General features: G+C 39.0%; 1 protein-coding gene across 1 annotated transcript; it reads left to right on the forward strand.

Moving 5' to 3' along the window:
* On the forward strand, positions 1-21,412 carry maneal (mannosidase endo-alpha like). Its single transcript, XM_079591032.1, has 4 exons — positions 1-1,093; positions 1,258-1,367; positions 17,131-17,207; positions 19,139-21,412. The coding sequence occupies exons 1-4, from the start codon at positions 589-591 to the stop codon at positions 19,773-19,775; spliced, it is 1,329 nt and encodes a 442-aa protein (XP_079447158.1). The 5' UTR covers positions 1-588; the 3' UTR covers positions 19,776-21,412.
* Positions 21,413-22,562: the final 1,150 nt, after the last annotated feature.

A 22,562-nucleotide genomic window follows, 5' to 3' on the forward strand; every position in this document is an offset into this window, starting at 1 on the left:
GGTTTATCATGAGCTGCACAGTGGCGACAGACTCACAGAAATCAGCCGATGTTTTCACAAAGCCAGTGCATCTGACGTGAAAGTGTTTTAAACCGCGCAGAAGGATTAGAAAAAAAGATCCACTCGTGGGAGAACACGAGAGAGAGGACAGCGTTCAGTTTGCGAGTGGGAAGCAACAAAACGGTGATGTGATGATAAGTACATGGAAGCTTTTGCGTCGAATTCAAACGGGCGCGTTCGTTGTGCTTTGTTGATTTAGTAATATAGCGAGTGCTGTCAGGTTATAAATATGCCGTAATAAATAATGTGGGCTGGTTTGTCAGCTTAATATCCTCGTTGCATGTTTAGAAATTAATCTTAGCTATGTTTTCCAAAATCTTTATAATTTGCTAATGAAATAAAGATAATGGCTTCTTGACGAGCCGAGGACTAAGCGACAAACCCGGGAGTGCCAAATGCAAGTCTGATAGACAAGAGGGCAAACTGGAATTGGAGATGGAACACAAGAAATTGACAACCTACTTTTGGAGGCCTCGACCATATTAACCTCTTTCTGAACTATCTTCTCTAGCACCACGGACAGCGACCATGAACAGGTTACGCAGGAAAGCGTGCGTGGCTCTTTTATTGTTCACTGTGTTCATTTTTGGTACTATGATGGGCCTACGAACCCTTAAACCCACTGATGGTTTTTCGGATCTTGCTCCAGGAATGGAGTTGATGCCTTTGGTTGGAGAGCGAATAGACCAGAGACCAAATAATGTAGTTGAATCAGCAGGTCAAAATGGTGGTGGAGGAAGTGACACTAAGATAGTGTTCTCCAACTCTGGTCCTGACCACAGCATATTCTATGACATTCACATCTTCTATTATTTATGGTATGGCTCACCACAGATGGATGGTAGTTATATACACTGGGACCATGTACTGGTACCACACTGGGACCCCAAAATAGCTGCCAGTCACCCGAAAGGACGACACAATCCTCCAGACGACATTGCGTCCAGTTATTACCCTGAACTGGGACCCTACAGCTCCAGAGATCCAGATGTCATTGAATCCCACATGGCGCAAATCGAAGCTGCGGCCACAGGTTTTACAGCCAAGATACAATTTGCTTCTTTATATTATTTAACATTTATAATATTTGTTTTTCTTTGACTATTATAGTGCAATGTGGATGGTTGTTTATCATTAAAAGACTAAAAGAGACGTAATGTTGCTTGTAGAGCAATGCATTTCCACTTTTGATGCCAGGTGTGGTGGTCCTGTCCTGGTACCCGCCTGACGTGGCAGATGAACATGGCAAACCCTCAGAGGATCTAGTGCCAGCTGTAATGGATGCTGCCCATAGACACAGTATCAAGGTAACTGGTGAGAGATCCATAAAACGTATCTGCTTACACAAACACTTTGTTTATGAATTTTTATTTTGATGTATTTTAATGCTGTACAGTATCCTTAATGGGACAACTTTGTACCTTATCTACCCCTAAAAAAAATGCATGTTAGTACCTTAGAGCATGTGTTCCTAAACATTTTTGTTAGCTGCCTTGAACTCTGTTAGAAGTAAAACATTTACCTGAAGTATCCCTCTCAGATTTCAAGTATTATTTATATGATTTAACAACACATCTGCATGTTCACGGTTCTCTGATGTCAGTTAATAATCGCATAACATGCAAGTAAACAGACAAAAGCAATCTTTTTATTTTGACTGTTTTTATTTGAGACTTGGCAAAATATGGTAATATGACATGTAATTTCATATGAAAATGTATCATATTGACACTGCTGAGACATCCAGACAAAAAAAGGCCTACTGTTAATGAAAATAGTTACTTTAAAGGGCATTCAAACTTGGGTTCACTCTTTACTAGAACCTGTTTCACTCTTGTTCTTTCTCCAGAGTGAATAAATAAATAACTCCGACTGACGCCTTATGCCCGTGACTCTACATTTACTGAACAGCATTCAACTCCCAAGGTGCCACATACAAAAGGGTCCGTGCTACAACATGAGTTAGATAACAGTCATATTGTTACATCCTTCCTTTTTTTCACAAGTATGACCTTGAATATTTATGTCTATATATGAACGCTTGATGACCAGTGTGTCAGATGTACCTTCTGTTTCTTCTGTCTAGTTCAACCGTGTATGAATGTTTGTTGACAGGTTCCAGGACTGTTTTTTTTTTTTGCTGGCAAAATTTTTGTGACTGTGTTGGTTGTACTCTCACTTGATCACCTGGTTTCAGAATGTTCACGTCTTTTGCGTGTCTGTTGTAGTAAGTTTCCTGTCGTCTTTGATTTATTCTCAGTCCTTGTCTCGTGTCAGATTGGTGTGTATTGGGAGGAGTGTGTGTGTACTCCTGGTTAACAGTCTCTGAGCAGGGCTTGCATTCACGATTGTTGAATACAAACAGATCTGTGACCACCTGAGACCACGGCCGTTCAGGTAGTTCATGTGGGTGGAGTGGTTCTTTCTGTTGTTTAATTTACAGCACTTTTTTTTTTTTATCTGCACATTCATACCTGGTCAATAGAGGCTTTCCCTTGCTCTCCTCAAACATATTTTTATACCAATGTGTGCAGAGTGAACTCGGTGTAACATCTCACTTCTGAGTGTATGTGGTATCACAGCTTTCACCTTTGAACACAATCCTGCACAGTTAGTTCATCTAGTAGTGAACTATTTCGCTTGGTATGTTTCTTTTGTTTGTTGGCCATCCTTCTCTGTTTCTCTTTATCAGTGTCTGAAGTGTGTAGTTTTTTTTTTTCTCATCTCTGATTACTTTTATTCTCTTATCAGAAATTGGGAGGTATTGAATCATTTTCACACTCTCTATCTCTATTTCCACTGACCCTTCCAGGTACGCTCGACTCCGTGCATCTGCCAACAGCATCTCCTTTCCTGGAACATAGTTAATGACAAAATCATATTTATGTAGTCTCCATAACATCCTTAGGAGTCTCTTGGGTTCATGCAACGGTGGTTTCTTGACAATGTTCTCAAGAGGCTTATGATCAGACCGTACGATCACTTTCTGTCCATATGTGTTTTGATGGATTTTCTCCATGCCGTACCTATAGCTGGGCACTTTTTTCAATTTGGGCATAACGCCGTTCAGTTAGTGATAATGCACGGCTACCAAAATCTACAGGTTCTCCACCCTGCAACAATCCTGCACCAAGGCCTGGCATCACATTGTAGAAATAACTGTCATGGTCATTTGCAATGTTTCAGTGTTTCTCCTTCCCCTGCTTATCAGCACATCTTCAGCGATTGTGTATGCTCTGCCTGAGGTCCTTCTAATGCCTGGGTGCTGGGCTTATTCCCATAGGCATTCTCAACCACCTGTATCTCCCATAAGGCGTTGCAAACGTGGTGAGATATCTTGAAGGGAACATGCCAGAAATTTTTTTTTACATCACAGACTGTGAATACTCTTGCTTTTGACAGCTCAGGCTCAGTGACTCCTTTTTAAAGCTTTGTTCAATGGTCAGGGGTAGGGATGCTCGATTATGGAAAAACATATTTTTTTACGATTATGCGCGTCATTCAGAACACAAGACAAAATAATAGTGTTCTTGCACAACAGAACATGGCAAAATAATCGTTTTTACTCGATTGTACTATTTTGGTGATCGTTGGGAGCCAAAATTGAAATTCAATTAATTGCACAGCCCTAGTCGGGGGTCTATGCAGATACTCAACTTCCCACTGGGTTTCTTTGCAACAACAAAATTATTCAGTCGGTGCTTTGCTCTACAGGTATGATTATACCTCACTCTTGGAGATTGTTCAGCTCAGTTCTCCTCCATATGTCCCATCATCGCGACTGGTACTCACCGCTTAGGGAGTTTCACTGGCTCCACCCCAAGTTCAATCTCTATCTTGTAGCGGCCTGCCAGACAACAATCACCTGTGAAAACTAGAAATGCACCGATTACGCTTTTTTAGGCCGGTTCCGATTTTCTCATTGAGTTTGACCTGCCGATACCGATTTTAGCCCATTCCTATTTCATTTTTTCTAACCACTTTACAGCACACCATATACTTTTTGCCAAACTGAATAATAAAAACAAGTTTAAATGGGTACATTTTCTGGAAATATTTTTGAGTCTTACATTTTATTTTCTGACATAGACTAGTCCAGTTCTTGTTAAAACACACTAGACATGCAAATTCTGTGCATTTTGGGCACTTTTTGTGTGAAATCATATTTATTTTGTACATCAAAAGTGTGCTTTCACTTTAATTGACCGCTTCACTGCTGCTCACGCGACGCTCCTTGACGCACGTGCTGCTCCTGCACCCGGTGTGTATGCACTCATTGATTGACATGCACGATGAAAAAAATTTGCCGATTTTTGAACGCTGTTCACGCTCACGCTTGCAGTGTGAAACGGACGTAATTCACGAGGTTTCCTACGTGTGTGTTCCGTATGCACGTGTGATGCTGATGTTGCGCGATATTAATCATGCGGCGCATGAGTGCATTTGACCGGCTTAAAATCGGCAATGGCCAATCACGAAAAAAAAGACGTCACCAGCCGATCAATCGTAAAAAAAAAACGTCACCAGCCGATCAATCGGTGCATCTCTAGTGAAAACATCTGTGAAGTCACCATTTATATAGCGCTTTCAACAATACAGATTGTTTCAAAGCAGCTTTACAGTGATAATAATATATTAATGGAACAGAGATTGTTTTGGTTTTACAGCAGCTCTAGAATTTTTTTTTATGTCCAGCTAAAGTACGTTGTTCAATTGATTTACCTGTAAAAATCATTCGTTATTAATTAAGGGGCTGATTACACGACACCGTGAATCTTATGACATCTGTGAACTCACTCGTTATCTGTTCCATTGTCCGACTGTATCATCTCTGTCTATCTTTGTCACAACATTATCCACCACCAGGATATTCTCAGACTGCACTTTGACTAGTTTCATGCCCTGGACTGCTTTGCTTCCTTGTAACGGTACTGCAGAGTTTGCATCAGTGACTATAAACTCCTGTCTGTACAGCTTTTTGTTAAGTGGATTTCTCAATTTCAACTAGCATTTGCCTAAACTGGCTTCAGTGTACTTTTGTTTTACATCACAAGTATCTGGTCTGTTTTCTCTGCTTGAACGTCTGGATTTACCAGATTTATGGGTATAATCTTGCACGTTGCACCACAGTCCAACTGGAATTTGATCAAGTTGTTTCCGAGCAGCATACCAGCAAACAGTTGACTCGGCTGTCCATCCATACTCTTTGTGAACGTTCACAGACTCAGTTGTGATGCTCCAAATGTCCTCCTACAACTCACTCTCTGTTTCCGTTACATTATTCACAAATTTTTAATGCGCTCATTTCAACTTGCACAGAGCAGCGAAATGATTGGCTTTTCCACATTTCCAACATGTTTCCCCATTAGCTGAACATTTTAATTTAATCTCTTTTTTCAGTCTTTCCACAGTATTTGCAAGTAACGACAGCTTTCCGAACGTCATCCTTTACTGTTTTATGTGTCTGTGAATTAATGTGCAAAGCATGAATTTCCTCTACTAATCTTCCCTCTATTGTTTTGCTGTTCGGACACATTTGGACACATTTCTGCAGCGTCAAATTTTCCTCTCTCAGCAACCTATCTCTCAGGCTTGGAATATTTGTGCCGCACGCAATCCTGTCGCGGATTAGAGAGTCTTTAATATCACTAAAACTACATGTGCTAGTGATTTTCATTTTCAGTTCAGTAACATATTTGTCAAATCCTTCATCAGTCCCTTGATCTCTCATAAAGAAACGATATCTCTTAGCAATTTCGTTCAGTTTAGGGTTGCAGTGTTGATCAAAAGCTTCTATTAATAGCTGTACAGTTCTGCCCTCCGTTGATGAGCCTAGTAAAGTTTCACATAACTCTCTACTGGTTTCTCCTACCAGATAGAAGAAAAGTTTCTGCTTTGTTCCTTCCGACGCCTCCGTCAGAGTCAGATCAAGAGAGAGCTGAAATTCCTCTTTCCACGCCTTCCATGTCTTTGCCAGATTGTTTGAATCCAGCATCAATGTCGGAGGTGGTTTTAATTCAAGTGTGCCGTCCATCTTATTCGGTTCAACAGGACACTCTTCTTTGCTAGCACGACATCTTCCTTCGGCAAACTCAACAAGTGTGCGGTTAGGCACTAAAATAAAACACGTTTGTCAAAAAATCTCGCCACTGCAACCATGTTTCACGCTTGTTCTTTCTGAATAAATAAATAACCTGCGACTCTACATTTACTGAACAGCATTTAACTTTTAAGGTGCCACATACAAAAGGGTCTATGCTACAACATGAGTCAGATAACAATCACATTGTTACAGAACCAAGTTACAATACAAATATTGTGAAACTATTGTGAACTATATAAACCGCAGCCTCCGATTAATCGTTATTTGATTTTGATTAATTGCACAGCTTTGTTGGTTTCTTTTAATGTTACATTCTATTAAATGATTAGCTTTTCATCAACTCCAAACCTCCTTGCAGTTCCCTCATGAACCCTGGTTTGGGAAACCCTGACTTAGGGTAGTCACCTTAAAGTATTATTGAACCTTTTATGGACCTTTAGGTGCAAAGTTTTCCCTTTTGGGAGTTCTGCGCCAGTAATGAGTACAAGTGTTTTTCTGAGTGAAGGTATATCGGAGCTTATAATTATTTGGCTATGTCAATTCAGCAGCCATAACCTAATACCTCAAGTCTGTGCATGTTATTCCAAAGAAGAAAATGCTAAATGAAATGTTGCTCCACATCTGAAAGTACTTTCTTTTTGACTTGCGTTGTCTAGACTTGAAATCATGCTATCCTCTAGCTATGTAGGCATTCTTTAAAGGAATAGAGCGCAGTTGAAATCTGCTTAAGGTTACTGCTGAAATGCAGGCTTTCTAAAATCTTGCCAATAGTTAACGCAGTGATGTTATAAGTTAAGGCAATAATAGCAAATAACAATAGATTTGAAAAATGATTCACCGGAAATAAGTGTTATCATTGCAATATGTGACTCTGAATGGTGAACATGACTTCCCCCTGTATTAGAAGTCCATTTAAAAACTCAACAAGAGCTATGAGCTACTAAAAATAGTTGGTAGGCATTTAAAAGCTTTTCAGTTTTGTTGCAGCAACTGAATTGTTCATGCTTTTGTGGATGAGCCACTTATTATAATTTCTTGAGCTTGCTAGTGGTTGCATAAGTCTTTGTCTTTACTGCCTACAGCTGTGTTCACCATCTATTCCTGATGAGCTGTTGCTGAGCCTTTTTGTCAGTCATGTTTTGTAATCCCCTGGTGTAAAGAGAAGCAAGTCTGTAACACCATGCCTCTGATTGTAGTCATGTTGGTGTCCTTCTTGCTTGGTGATTTTGAAGGTAATTCTGTCACAGTGCGGTCAGTGTATGAGTTGTGTTTTCCCCCGTGGCATGGAATTATTTAATTTTAGCCGTAATATTGGGGATTTGAGTTCTAAAAACAGCTTCTTCAGTATGTCCTTTATCTGTACAGACGTCGAGCTGTTTCTCGAAGACCTTGAATTCTGCACCTGCTCAACTGTTCTGTTTTAGGTAAACAAAGCGTATAATTCTGTGGTGCAGGTGCCGTTTTAATTCTTGAAATGCACAAGGGGCTGCATTGCAAGGCTATTGCAAAATCTTTTAAGAAAATCTTTGAATTTGTTTGCTAACAGAATGCAGTACAGTCATTTGTACTCATTCATAATTGCTCCCAGTGGCTATAGAGGCTGCTTGAGCAGTGGGGTGAAATGAAGCGTATCTCTTCACTGCATGTGCTTCGTTTCCCATCAGAATTGACAATGCTGGAGTCTGGGCTTTATGTCTGATCACAATCCTCACCACCACACTGTGATGTCTGAGCTCTTCTATGATCCATGGTGCCATCCTTTTGTTGAAGTCCTTTCTTTAAAAAACACAATAATTCGATTTTCCATTTGTTGATAATGTGAATTAACAGTCAAAAGAGTTTTTATGACAGATTAACACTGCTTTACATGCTCTTTCAAAATTCTGTGATGGAACATTCTGGACATTTAGACTCTTTCACTGTCAAAAGCTATCTTATGAAGCAGTTTTTCACCCACAAAGACTCATGATTTGAGCTAGATTGGATAAAATATTTCCTTTGTCTATCTATAGCCAACACTCATTTCAGTTCTGTAATATTTCTTGGCTTAGTTGAAAGGTTTGAGGCCAAATTCAGAGAAAATTAGAATTACTGAATTAAGGACTGAGATAACAAAAATGTCCCAAGAAGTTCCGATAGGAGCAGCCGAAAAACCCAAAACTACATCTAAAATGGTCAGCTCTGTAACTCTAGCCAGCATAGCTCTAGTCTTGGGCCCGGATTTACTTAACAGGGCAAATAAGCGTGAGACCGCAATCCCATATAATCGCAAAATGAGGATTTATTTAAATACTCTTAAATTATGTGTCGGAAAGGTTAACTACAAATATAAATGCGTATGCAATTAGTTCAGCCACAAAATAGGTTCAGCGTCCATGCCTTTTCTTCACTCATTTTTCACTGTGTGTAAATCCTGACATTAATTATTTAATGCCAAAAGAGGGTTTGCAATGGCCCAAGCAGTTTGTAAATCTGGCCCTTGGTTTCTGGCCAGAATGAATGGCTTTTGTTTTTAGAATTTTGGCCTATTGTGTTTATTCTTATCAGTATAATTTCACACTTTTCCATGGCTGCTTACATTAACTGTGTGAAGCTGTTAGGTTAGTTGGGGCACAAACATTTTTATACTGCTATCATCTTTTGATTCATCTTCTGCAATTTTGTACATTGTGCTTTTGACCTGGTAAAGATAATTTTGACAGGTTCAGTTAAGCCTTTTAAAATCATGTTTTCGCCCAATACATTACTTTTTTTTTTCCCATCAGGAAAGTTGACGCTCTGCTAATGTAGATTTATTTCTACGTCTCAGTCTACCAGTTCATAGTGGGCCCTACAGGGAAACTACGATACTGCATATACCTTTAACAAAGCTGTAGAACAGTGTAAAACTCTTAAGAGGTTACATCAGCAAAAACTTTTTTTGTTCAGGTTGGAAATAAGAACGGAATGGCGGAGTATTTTGCTAATAATCATAACAATCAATCACTGCTGATTTTCGTTTTCAGAGACATGCAGTTGTAACCTAAACATATTATTTGTGTAGCCATTTATCATTTTTAAGGGTCTACTGCAACAGAGCCGTCAACAGGAGTTTGGGAGCCGTGCCTTCAGTTGCGGATGCCACCTTTAGCTTCAGATAACCATTCTAAAATTATTTTGGATTCAACCCACTTTATTTTCCTCATTCGTTAGAAATAAAATTAGGCCTACATTACATATTGATAAAATGTAAGCTATATATACAATAATTGTATTATTTAATTATGTTTTCATTAAATTATAAATTATTAGGTGAACTAAGCATCATGTTGGTGATTTTTATTTTTATTTGTCATGTAATCAGACTCGTATTTATGACATCAATTACTGTTTTATTTGTTATTAAATGGAAGTAACTTAACATTTTATTTGTGTATTGTACTTTTCAATTTTGTTGTATAGTACAATAAATCTACAGGCTTCCCGTAGGCTATTTTATGGAGCTGTCAATACTGGAAACTCCGATGGCATGCCATCAGCGTGTAGTGCTGTCAAACAGTTAGATATAAGGGCACAGCAATGCTTATAGGCTGAGAGGGTGGACTGATGTCACTCTAGTGCTTCTAAAACAACCGCTGTATCGTATAGGCTAACCATGCTCAAGGCCATGCCTCGTTCTCTACACATTCAGACATTGAAATGAAACCGGATTTATCAGTAGTTTTGTTTTTCTGACTATGTTTAAATATTTCCCACTATCAAAGCATACGTTTTTATTCAATTCAATTCAATTTAAGTTTATTTGTATAGCGCTTTTCACAATACACATTGTTTCAAAGCAGCTTTACAGAAAATGCATTTCAAAAATATACATACAAAAATACAGTTAGTTAATCATGAAATTTAGGGCATAACATATCGCCGGCGTTGGGTCGTCTCTTCACAGGCGTCGAGTCGTCTCATCACAGGCGTTGGGGCATCTGAAGTCTCCATGAGAGGCTGGATACATAACTGGAGCTGACGAACTCTATTTGAGTTATCTCGGGACAGGCGTCCTGAGATAACAACAAAAAAGGCAGATGGGAAATAATTAGCGTAGCTGCTGTTCATAATATGAATGCATTTGATCTGATTTAACTGTAGTATAAAAGGTATGAGATGCATCATGTGAATGCTTGGCTAAAGAGATGCGTCTTTAATCTAGTTTTAAACTGGGAGAGCGAGTCTGAGCCTCGGACAGTATCAGGAAGGCTATTCCAGAGTTTAGGAGCTAGATGTGAAAACGCCCTCCCTCCTTTAGTGGACTTAGATATCCTAGGTATGACCAGAAGCCTCGAATTTAGCGATCTTAAAGAGCGCGATGGAATATATGGCGATAGAAGATCTCTTAAATACACAGGAGCTAAACCATTTAGAGCTTTATAGGTCAGTAACAATACTTTGTAATTGATACGGAACTTAATAGGTAACCAGTGTAGAGATGATAAAATTGGTGTTATATGATCATATTTTCTTGACCTAGTAAGAACTCTAGCGGCTGCATTTTGGACTAACTGTAGCTTGTTTACGGAGGATGCAGGACAACCAGCTAATAAAGCATTACAGTAATCTAGTCTCGAGGTCATGAATGCATGAACTAACTTTTCTGCATCAGAAACTGATAGCATATTACGTAGCTTAGCAATGTTTCTAAGGTGGAAAAAGGCTGTTCTTGTGACATTTGAAATATGATTTTCAAAAGACAAGTTGCGGTCTAGTATAACACCCAGGTCTTTTACTGTAGAGGATAAAGTAACAGGACGTCCATCTAGATTAAGGTTGTATTGTAAGAGGTTTTGTGGGCAGTTTTTTGGACCAATCAGTAATACCTCCGTTTTATCTGAATTTAATAGAAGAAAATTACACGTCATCCAATATTTTATATCTTTAACACACTCTGTCATTTTAGATAATTTAGTGTTATCATCTGGTCTAGATGAAATATATAATTGAGTGTCATCAGCATAACAGTGGAAACTTATTCCATGTTTTCTTATAATATTACCAAGTGGCAGCATATAAATTGAGAATAGCAGGGGGCCTAATACAGATCCCTGCGGCACTCCATAATTTACTGACGTTATCTTTGATTTTTCCCCATTTAAATGGACAAAATGGTAACGGTCTGATAGGTACGATCTAAACCAGCTTAATGCCTGTCCCTGAACACCAGTGTAATTTTGAAGTCGATCTAAGAGTATTTTATGATCTATTCTATAGTGTCGAACGCAGCACTAAGATCGAGTAAAACTAGTTTTGAGATACAGCCTTGGTCAGAAGCTAAAAGTAAATCATTTGTAATTTTAACCAGCGCAGTTTCTGTGCTATGATGTGGCCTGAATCCAGACTGAAACTTTTCATAGATATCGTTTTCTTGCAAGAAAGAGCACAATTGAGCGGACACAACTTTTTCTAGTATTTTAGACATAAATGGAAGATTTGAAATGGGTCTGTAATTTGCTAGGTTATTTGGATCTAATTGTGGTTTCTTAATAAGAGGTTTTATAACTGCCAGCTTGAATGTTTTTGGAACATGTCCTAAAGATAGAGACGAGTTAATAATATTGAGAAGAGGCTCTTCCACTACAGGTAACACTTCTTTTAGTAGTTTAGTGGGTATTGTGCAGAGAAATACACGGAGTAGAGGAGGCCGGAGTCGAAAAGTTACTAACCACTGACTTGTGAGCATCGGCGCGTGATGCTTCAAGCGCTGATGCTCACAAGTCAGTGGTTAGTAACTTTTTATGAAGTAAAAATGTTAATCTCATTAACATTTCATGTTTAAAAACATTCCGTAAAGAGACCTTTCCTTGGCTGTAAGATATTTGCAAATTCAAATGAACGTTCTCCTGTCATATAGCATGATGTTATTTGTTGTTTTAACCGGAATATAAGTATAGCGTGGCATTCATTATGTAATGAATAGTAAATGAGTGAACAAATTATGGGAAATACAGTAATGCCACAATCCTTTTTTATGCATCATGGTGAGTGAAAAAAATAGGGTTTTTCTATATTGACAACTCTACCATTACAAGTAATTTCCATAACAATCGGTTACAGAAGAACGTTGCAACACTTTAGGTGTTGAGCACCTGTGATTTTGAATTATCAGCAATCTCCTTTTTGTGTGATTGTTTCAGTGGAACAGTTGTACTGTAGATGTTCTCATCCAAAGTATGTGATGTCAAACTGTCCATGGCGGACTGAGCTGTGTCGCCAAATGCAGGTTGTCATGGAAACAGCTTATGAAGACCTTCCAGATTGGCGGTGTGGAAAAATGGTGGGTGTTTGTGCTTGGCTTTTATTTTTTCAAGGCCCTGAGGGTTTTGCAGTTCAATCAGCCATGTGCATGTTGCTGTCACTGAAGTGAAGAGGGTCTGTCTCCTTGGAGTGTTCAACATGACGCCTCTGCGTCTAAAGTTACCTTTGTTTCTGGGACTTCAGAAAGTCATCTGACAGCCACCTGAAAAAGGTGTTGCAGTAGTATAGAGCAATATGTTCAGTAACTGTTCAGTAACTATATGTTCAGTATCCAAAGTGACTTATATAGCATTACAATTAATAATTTTATCAGCTTCTTTTGCTTTCCCTGGAATTGAACCCATGACTTTAGCATTGCTAGCGCCATGCTCTTGAGCTACAAGAAGGTTGTATAAAGTCCAAAAACGTAATAGTGCATCTGTTTTTTGTTTGTTTTTTTGTTTTGTTTTTTAAAATTTTTGTTAAACGATCAAATCAACAGAAAAATATATATTGTGAATACATTAATATATTTTTGAATACTTAAGATTTAGAAAGTATGATTGTATAAAACATGTACTTTGTATTAAATTAAACGTAGTTCCCTTTCGAGACCGGTCACTTCGTATTGCGTAGCTATATGCAGTGGGGAGCTCCTTTCCTCAAGAATATTGAAGCCTATATTTAAAACGCAGTGTAGCTGCACAGCGACTGCACACCCAATGGCGAGGCTGACGCGCGAACCAATTAGGCAACTGCGTGCCAACGCACGTCAGAGACCGTGAAAATGGGCGGGGCTTATCTATATAAGATTCGCCATTTATAGCTGATTTTCTCTCCTTCAGCGACACTTCACGTCTCTGTCTCCTCTGAAGCCATCGCCGTGGAAACGAGCCTTTTTGAAGCTAGAACGAGCCAAGTGTGTACAGCGGACAGCGACTTCACTCACCCGGAAGCCGCTTCTCTCCTGTTGCTGTTCTCCTGTGGCCATCCGACGATTTAAGCATTTCCTTTTCTGCTTTTCTATGACTCTGCGACAGTCAGTCTAAAAGAGAAATTTTGTGAGCGTTTTTTCAAATGCACAAGCCCGACAGGCACACGAAGTGCGTCACATGCCTGAGAACCGCGCCCTGCACTCTCTGCCGGAGGCTGCTCTCACTGCGAGAGCCTGCCTGTTTCGTTGCTGCAGACGTAGCTAGCTCTCTGTAAAGACAGCGACACCGCTTCTCCTGTTCTTCCTTTTCACACTCTATTTCAGCTGAAGAAAAAGAAGCGCCGCAGCCCGAGCACATGGAGGTAAGCAAGCCCACGCCGGCCGTAACACCTCAGCCCTCGCTAGACGCGCTTTTTCGGCTTCCGGTCAGGCTGGATGGGCCCTGCACACAATGGCGGTGTTGCAGGTCTTCCAGGCCAAACTTCTCCAAACCATGGACGAGTCTGGTCCGGACCCTGAGGCCTTTCACGACCTTCGCAGCGCCACAGACCTAAGACTACCGCTGAGGCTATCGGCAGAAGCATGGCTAACCTTGTAGAGCGCAACCTCTGGCTAAACCTCACCGACATCAAGGAAGCGGACAGGACAGCTTTCCTCGACGCTCCTGTCTCCACCACCGGGATTTTCTGAGAGGTACACCGAAGTGCAGAAGTCGTCCTAAGCTATGCAACACTTCCTGCCAAAGCGCTTCAGCTCTGCTTTGAGCCATCAAAGCCAGCCAACTCAAACCGAGACATGGTTATATACCTAAAGTGCTCTCAACTCCGTTCAGAGCGCAGGTGATCACATTATCAGCTCTTCTTCCATCGGAGAACGATGGGGAGGCTAATTTGCTCTGCCCTGTCAGAGCTCTAAAGGTCTACTTGGAGCATTCTGCGCCTTTTAGGCAATCAGAACAGCTCTTTGTTTGCTTCAGTGGTCGAACCAAAGGGTCTCTGATCACGAATCAGAGACTATCTAGATGGATAGTGGACGCCATCTCTCTAGCATACGCCTCGTGGGTCAGGTTTGCCCCATAGGCACTAGAGTCCACTCTACTAGAGGCATGCCCTCTTCATTGGCGTTGTCTTCTTGTATACCAATCCAAGACAAATGTGTGGCTGCCGGTTTGTCTTCGCCGTCCACATTTTATACTCCACAAACTTACCCCAGATTTTATAACATGGAGGTTCCTTGCCTGCAGGCTAAAGTCCTCTCTATATGATTTAGACCCGACGGTGTCCGGTCTTATCAGTCTGACATATTACTGTTCATAAGCACATTAATTCCCTTATTATAAAACCCGACTCTGGTCCGGTTCCATCACTTATGGGTTTTTTTTTGGTTTTGGCTCGTTTCTGTGAGCCTCGGAGAGTTTCTAGGCTCCAGTTGTGCAGCCAGTTACTGATAGTGTGGCGTATTACATTGCGTCCCCACTGCGTATAGCTACGCAATACGAATTGCTGCAGCACAGCCAATAAGGGAGCTAGACACACTCTGTGCTCGCTGTGCAGCTGCACTGCGTTTTAAATATAGGCTTCGATGTTCTCGAGGAAAGGAGTTCCCCACTGCGTATAGCTACTCGTTCCCTACTCTCAGGGAACCGAGGTTACGTTAGTAACCGAGTAATGTGCGGTTTACTTGGTCATGTGTAATGTGCACCAGCATTTTTCATGTATTAAAATTTTTTTTTTTTTATATTGAGACTACATCAGTTTTCCTTTTTGTACAGTAATAATTTGATAGGAAAACAATGTAAAACAAACCTTAATTAACTTCCTGAGGGAAAACTTCCTGAATTATTCTTTTAGTAGAGGACACGAGATGTCCGTTCTCAAATTTGTCCAGTTTTAATAATGATAATAATGTTTTACATGTATATAGCGCTTATATGGGTAATCAAAGTGCTTTACATATGGAATGGAGGAATCTCCTCAACCACCACCAATGTGCAGCATCCACCTGGATGATGTGACGCCAGCCATATTTCGTCAGAACGCCCACCACACACCAGCTTATTGATGGAGAGGAGACAGAGTGGGTTAAACCCCTACTTGTTTGCGAAGGACATCATGGGATTTTTAATGACAACAGAGAGTCAGGACCTTCGATCTCATCCGAAGGACAGAGCTTTTTGACAATATACTGTCCAAATCACTATATTGGGGTGTTAGGACCCACACAGACCACAGGGTGAGCACCCCCTACTGGCCTCACTAGCACCTTTTCCAGCAGCAACCTGGTTGTCCCAGGAGGTCTCCCATCTGGGTACTGACCAGGCTCAACCCTGCTTAACTTCAGTAGGTTTTTACCTGGTTTGGCACAGACTACCCAACATTGGGTCACAGTTACCCATTGACCCGAGAACACAATTTCAACGAGGGGGACACCCTGGATACCCTATCTAAGGCCCTGATTGAGGATGACCGTGGTGATGATTTACCTTGGGCACGATTGAGGCCCCATCCACACTTTTGCGTTTTACTTTAGAAACGGAGTCCTTTTGCTACGTTTGCACCTCCCGTCCAGACTAAAACAGCAAAAACAAAGACCTAAAACGGAAAAGTTTAGAAACGCTGCCGACCCTGTTTTGCGATTTGAATCTCCGGAGGGCGTTTTAGTGAAGACTGGTCAAAACGGAGGACTTTAGAAACGATGACGCAGAGGCTCACGCTCGGCTCTATGATTGGGTGTCATCAGTCATGGCGTATCCTTCCCTTATTCGTCAGCCACCCATCACATGACCCGTCCCCGGGAAGAAAACATGCAAAAACAGCCTGGACTAGGTAACATTAGTGACTGCAACATGGATAACAAATTACAAGCGTTACTGACTTTGATGTCTTTGCTAGCAGCTGTTGTGCAAGTAAATTCTGCATTTTACAATGCTATAACTGCCTACATGCACCTGTTTACACCGGCACGCGTATGCCCAGTGTTGGTGAATGGTCACGTGATCCGCGTTTTCAGTCATTTTAATGTGGACTGAGATAAATTCTAATACGCAGCTAAAGCGCTGGTATGGACGGAGATCGTATTCGTTTTAATTCTCCGTTTCTAAACTAAAACGCAGTAGTGTGGATGAGGCCTGAGAGTAAGGGTGCAGTTATATACTACATAGAGTGAGTCCAATAAAAGTGGCTAATGAATGGCTCACAGTCAGATACATTTTTTAAAAGAGTCCGTTTGCAAGTAGCAGAAAGCCGCCTTAATGGACACAATCGTTCTCTCTGCTGCACATAATAGCACCACATTTATAATAGAAAACCAATATATTGAACCACGTTCTGTTTTCTATCATGCGCTGTGTTTGTTTGTGATGCCGTAAGAATGAAAGCAAATACACCAGTGTTCAATAGAATAAAGTGAGAGTATAACCAGACTAACGCTGCAGGGGGGCGCCGGGAACATTCCAGCAAATGTCCCCAGTGTGAAAACCCCCAAAAAATCATTGACACACCAGCATAAAATTTGTCCTGCTGCATTTGTGTGATCAGATGACACTTGCTTTGATATTTTGCATGTCATGCATGTCATTCAATCACACATTTAAGTGTTACTTAATGTCCACATACGTTTTTGTTGCATTTCACTCTATCATTATAAAGATATGTATCAGTTTATTAGAGGCAGATGTTGGCTGTATGTTTGAATGACACATTTAAAATAACTGATTTAGATACTGCTAGGGATTTATTTTCTTCCTTATTTAATGAAATCCAATTCTTTACAGGTTGCGTTTCACCTGCAGCCCTACAAAGGCCGGACAGACCTCAGTGTGCATGACAACATCAAATACATCATTGACAAGTAGGTTGCAGCTCCTCACTATCATCACTGTTCCGACAGTAAAGTTCAGAGAGTTCCTGTCTGCTAACTTGAAGGTCTAGCCCTGATGGGAATGGAATTCAATCCAGCCTGGCCAAAGGAAAAAGAGAGTGGTGTTTTAAAAATAGAGGACTTTTCTTCCATTAATCATTCATGAAACAGAACATATAACATTACCTGATGCAATTGCGGCTAACCCACTCATGTTTAAGAGCCTGTAACAATGGCTCCAGTCTTTAAATCTATAGCACTATAACAATCTACTGACTATAACATGCTGATTTTTTTTTTTTTTTTTTGCGAATACGTTATAAAGTTATTTAACCATGAATTGTTCTCCTTTAGCAACAGGAATACTTTGGAAAGAAAGACATTATGTAAAACTGATCTAGGTTTAGTGTAGGTTTACATGGTCTAAGTATCAGGTAATACAGACAGCTGTAATGCTGTGGAACTATGTGTTCTGAGATACCTTTAGAACAAGGACACATAACATCCCAGCAAGATCAAACCCTTTTAGAACACTGTACAATGTGTACAGTGTACTACTGGGTACCACTGTACTAATGGGTAATTAGTTAGGTTCTTTTGTAAATTTGTGTATTTACTTTTTTTTTTGAGAATGTTCCATGTAAAAATAAACAATAAAAGTAAAATAAAATTTACAAACATAACCAACAGACGATGTGCTGTTTAAGTATTTTTTATTTTAAAATGGGTCATTATCATTCATGAACCCATGAATGCAAAAAAAAAAATCTGCATCTTTGAGAAAAATTACATTTTACTAATACATTTTTCTAAAAGAAAATGTTTTGGAAAGGATTGTGAAAATACTTTGAAGTTTTCACAACAAATGTTTGAAGCATTTAGAAAAAACAGCATGTACATACATCTTTGTTATATTTTGGTAAAAATTTACGACATTAGTTAATGCATTAACTAACAATATAAATGAGCAAGACATTTGTTAAAGTATTTATTATCTTTGTTAAAATTATTTAATAAAAATACAACTCCACATTGTTAGTTCATTTTATCTCAGGTCCATTAAATAATATTAATATTATGTAATATTATTATAATAAAATCAACTTTTGATTTTAATAATGTATTAGTAAATGTTGAAAATTACGATGAACTAAGATTAAGAAAGGCTTTAGAAGTATTTTTCATTGTTCATGTTAACTAGATGGAACCGTATAGTAATCCCATTATTTATTAATCTTTGTTAACATTAGCTAATAAAAATACAACTACTTATTGTTAATTCATGTTAGCTCCATTAAATGAATATTAAAATCAACTTAACAAATTAACTCATTTATAAGTAAATATTTCAATTGACATTTAACTAAGGATAAAGGGATAGTTAACCCAGAAATTTTCATTTTCATTTTACTCCCCCTCACACCTTTCCAATTATGTATGACTTAACTTCTTCTGTGGAAAATAAAAGAAGATATTTTGAGAGGTGCCTCAGGGTTTTTTGTGTGTGTTTTTTCATACAGTGGCAGTCAAAACTGTGTGGTTACAAGAATATCATCTTGTGTGTTCCACAGAAGAAATAAATGGGTAACACTTTACAATAAGGCTCAATTCATTAACATTGGTTATACATTAGGTAATATTAATTCATAAATATAATATTCACAGTTGATTTGTGCATTCACAATATATTAACTAATATTAACTAAAAATGTGTTATTAGTTCATGATACCTAATGCATAATGGTAATTAATTGAGCTTTTTTAGTGTTAGCAATAAATGTCATATTTTTATGTAAAAAATCATATTAGTTAAATAACAAATACAGTGTATGTATATGTACTATAATATCATAACTGTGATACATGCTTAGCTCCAAAATTATCTCCTGAAATCACAAATCGCTCCTGAAATCTTTTTACAGATATGGGAAACATGGGGCTTTCTACAGGTTTAAGTCCAGCACTGGGAAGGTCCTTCCACTCTTTTATGTGTATGACTCCTACCTTATGCCACCCGAGACCTGGGCTGAGCTGCTAACTGTCAGAGGATCTCACAGCCTCCGAGGAACTCCTTATGATGGCATCTTCATTGCCCTCATTGTGGAAGAGCGCCACAAGCAAGAAATCCAGGCTGGTGGTTTTGACGGCATGTACACCTACTTTGCTTCTAATGGCTTTTCCTTTGGATCTTCTCACCAGAACTGGAAAACAATCAAAGCTTTCTGTGACAAGAACAACTTACTGTTTGTGCCTAGTGCTGGACCTGGTTATATGGACACTGCAGTTCGGCCGTGGAACAACCACAACACGCGCAACAGAGTGAATGGACGATATTACGAGACCTCTTTGCAGGCGGCAATATCAGTAAGGCCTGATATCATCACAGTCACGTCATTTAATGAATGGCATGAAGGAACTCAGATTGAGAGGGCCGTGCCTAAGAAGACTGTGGCCCGTCTGTATTTGGACTACAAACCCCATCAGCCAGACCACTACCTGGAGCTCACCAGGAAGTGGGCGGAACATTTCAGTAAGGAGAAAGAGCAGTGGCTTATGTGATTGGACCTCGTAACTTCTTACCATTGTTGAGTTTTGTGTTTAGATTGTTTTAACACTAACTTAGTCAATTGTGATCCTTCAATTTATGCATACATTTTAATGGCAGCTAATTAGAAAGGACAAACCACCTTCTCGCTCACATTTGGTTCAGATGGGCAATACCTTTTGTTAATGTGAGCTAATTTCAAAATCAAAGATCGCGGCATCCTCACTGGTACAATAATTTAGTCTCACCACTTTTAAGGAAGATGATTGTGTTTTGAGCTTTAAGATGCGACACCAAACTGTCAGTTTCATTTGTGGCAGTTTGTGCATCAGCTTGCTGAAGAGATAGACTGTCATATCTGGCTACCGTTGCCTATTATGCGCTGTCACACATTTATTTATTTGTACCATTTTGGGTGCAGTAAAATTAACATATGTGGCTTTAACAACCAGATACATTTAGACTTGTCCAGTTTCATCTGGAATGCTTCTCAAACCACCTCCTATAGTGGTTTGAGTGATCAGATTTAAATCTGTCCCGGATGAGTTTCGGAGAGCATTTACACCTGGTCTTTCACGATCGGATAGAAAAGTGACCTGGTTAAAACAGGCCATAAAAGACTCCATCCTACTGCATTTCGCTGGTTTTATTTGGGAGTATGTGCTAATTTACAGTGACTAACATGTGTCATCTAGTATTGCTTTAACAGTTTTACAGCTGAAGGATCACTTGCTCATCATTTGAAATCTGAATGACTTTTATTTATTTCCTGGAACTCAAAAGGAGATGTTTTGAAGAATGTTTGCTGTTTTTTTGTTTTTGTTTTTGTTTTTTTCAATATTACAAAAGTCAATGAGGACGGTCCAAAAAAGTAAGTTGTGATTTGCAGAAAACCCCTCTGCGTCTCTCCAATCTCATTCGCGTAAGTGTATATTCATACATGAGGCATCATTAACACCTTTAGACACGTGAGAAGCAAAATTCACAGATTTCAAACCTTGCTCAAAGTTTTTTTATGTGCCATATTTGTATGGGCATGAATGCAAATGAGATTTCAGAGCTGCAATTAACATAGACTTTGAGCAAAATAATGTGTTCTGAACACAACGCTAGTGCACAATTTGTATGGTATGCTTTTATAGTTTTCTTTTATTTTGTAATTTTTTTGGAGCTCAGCAGCATCCATCCTCATTCCTTACCATTGTATGGAGAAGGGAGATGTGAACAATGTGCTATATTCCTCCTGTATTCCACAGGGGGGGGGGGGATGAACTACTGTTTGGAATTACACAATGTGAATTTGCAGTTTTAGCTATTCCTTGTAACATTAGGTCTTGAATCTGGGAATTTGGCTTCTGCTAGCAGCAAAAGTGTGGCCTCAGTATTTAAACACTGTACCTTTTATTGTGTGTTTGGATGACATTTAAAAATGATTGGCGATTGTGGTTATGGTTTGTTTGGATAATGGCTGGGTTTATTATGTTCTGTAAATCCTATTAATTATGCATATTGTAATCCATGTTTAATATTAAACTGAAAGAAAAACAATTATTTTGCCATAATGCTGAATGATGCAGAGTATAAAGAAATTAAACAGAATGCATTTGTGTAAATCAATTCTTATGCAAATTTCACATTCAAGCTAGTGTTTAAATTTAAATAAGAGTTTTTTTTATAAACAATTGCTTGTTTTTTCATGAGGCGCAACATTACCCAATAGTATTATTTATGGAAAACTCACTAGAATTACCTTTAAATTAGCATTGATGTGCTGTGTAGATTAGAGATAAACTGAGTTTCATTAAGCTGACTTTATCCCTGTAGAACATTGCACAACATTGACATTACTTGATACAACTAGGACGGTGTCGTCATGTATGATGAATAACGTTTCGTTTCTGGGCAGATTTTTGTCTCTATTTTTTTTTTTTTTTTTTCGTGTTGAGCTAATGTTAGCCAGTGCTGTTACAGCAGTTTATGAATGTCAGCCCTGCACAAAGCAACACTTAAAACAGACACACACTTCAACGGTGTTGCATAACCAGAGGACAAATTGCACCACACTTAACACAATCAGCACCATGCTAAAATAGCCACAGAAGAAAAAAAAATACAGACTTTTATTCAACAAGCTGACTTAAGCACAAAGAAATAGTTACACAATGTGGGTGTATTCCAGCTGTCTAAGAAGTCGCCAGATAGTTGATATTAAAATCCTTTCTTGTGTTCTTGTTTCAAATTTAAAGTTGACTTGTTACGGGCAGGGGGATGGTGGCTGCCATTAAGAAGAGATGAGAATACCTTATACTTATTTAATATAATTAATTTTCACTTATTTTATAAGCCATCTTCCAACAAAAGCAGTTTATATTTATAGTGAAGCTTCTCCTCCTTTGACATCCATTAAAAACACAACCTCTGATTTCCTTCCCTGCGTACCATAGAGTTAGCTGGCTTTTTTTTTTTTCTCTCTTTTTTTTCAAACCATTTCAGGTTTGCCTTCGGCTTTGTATGTTGGCAACTAAGGAAACAGGAACAAGAGACACATGAATACTAACATAACAGGGTGAAATTAATGTCCAAATAAAAGTCCTTGAAACCAAACTCTTGACAACTATGACTTTTGGAAAAGTCTAAATGCTGTGATGCTTTATAAAGCTATATCTGTTTAAGCAACCCAAGATAACATTTTATTTCAATATTAGGCTACATTGAAATTATGCAAACCTAACATTAAACCCTATAGTAAGTACATGTAGATACTTTTTTATTAATATTACATGTGTAATTACACTGTAATA

This window comes from Phoxinus phoxinus, assembly GCF_949152265.1.
Source record: "Phoxinus phoxinus genome assembly, chromosome: 19".
In the NCBI taxonomy this organism is placed as follows: Eukaryota; Metazoa; Chordata; class Actinopteri; order Cypriniformes; family Leuciscidae; genus Phoxinus; species Phoxinus phoxinus.

Excerpts from the sequence above, each read along its gene's own strand:
- maneal (XM_079591032.1), top strand. The coding sequence starts at position 589 with ATGAACAGGTTACGCAGGAAAGCGTGCGTGGCTCTTTTATTGTTCACT. Across the intron at positions 1,094-1,257 it reads AATCGAAGCTGCGGCCACAG|GTGTGGTGGTCCTGTCCTGG; the intron begins GTTTTACAGCCA and ends TTTTGATGCCAG. Across the intron at positions 1,368-17,130 it reads CCCATAGACACAGTATCAAG|GTTGCGTTTCACCTGCAGCC; the intron begins GTAACTGGTGAG and ends AATTCTTTACAG.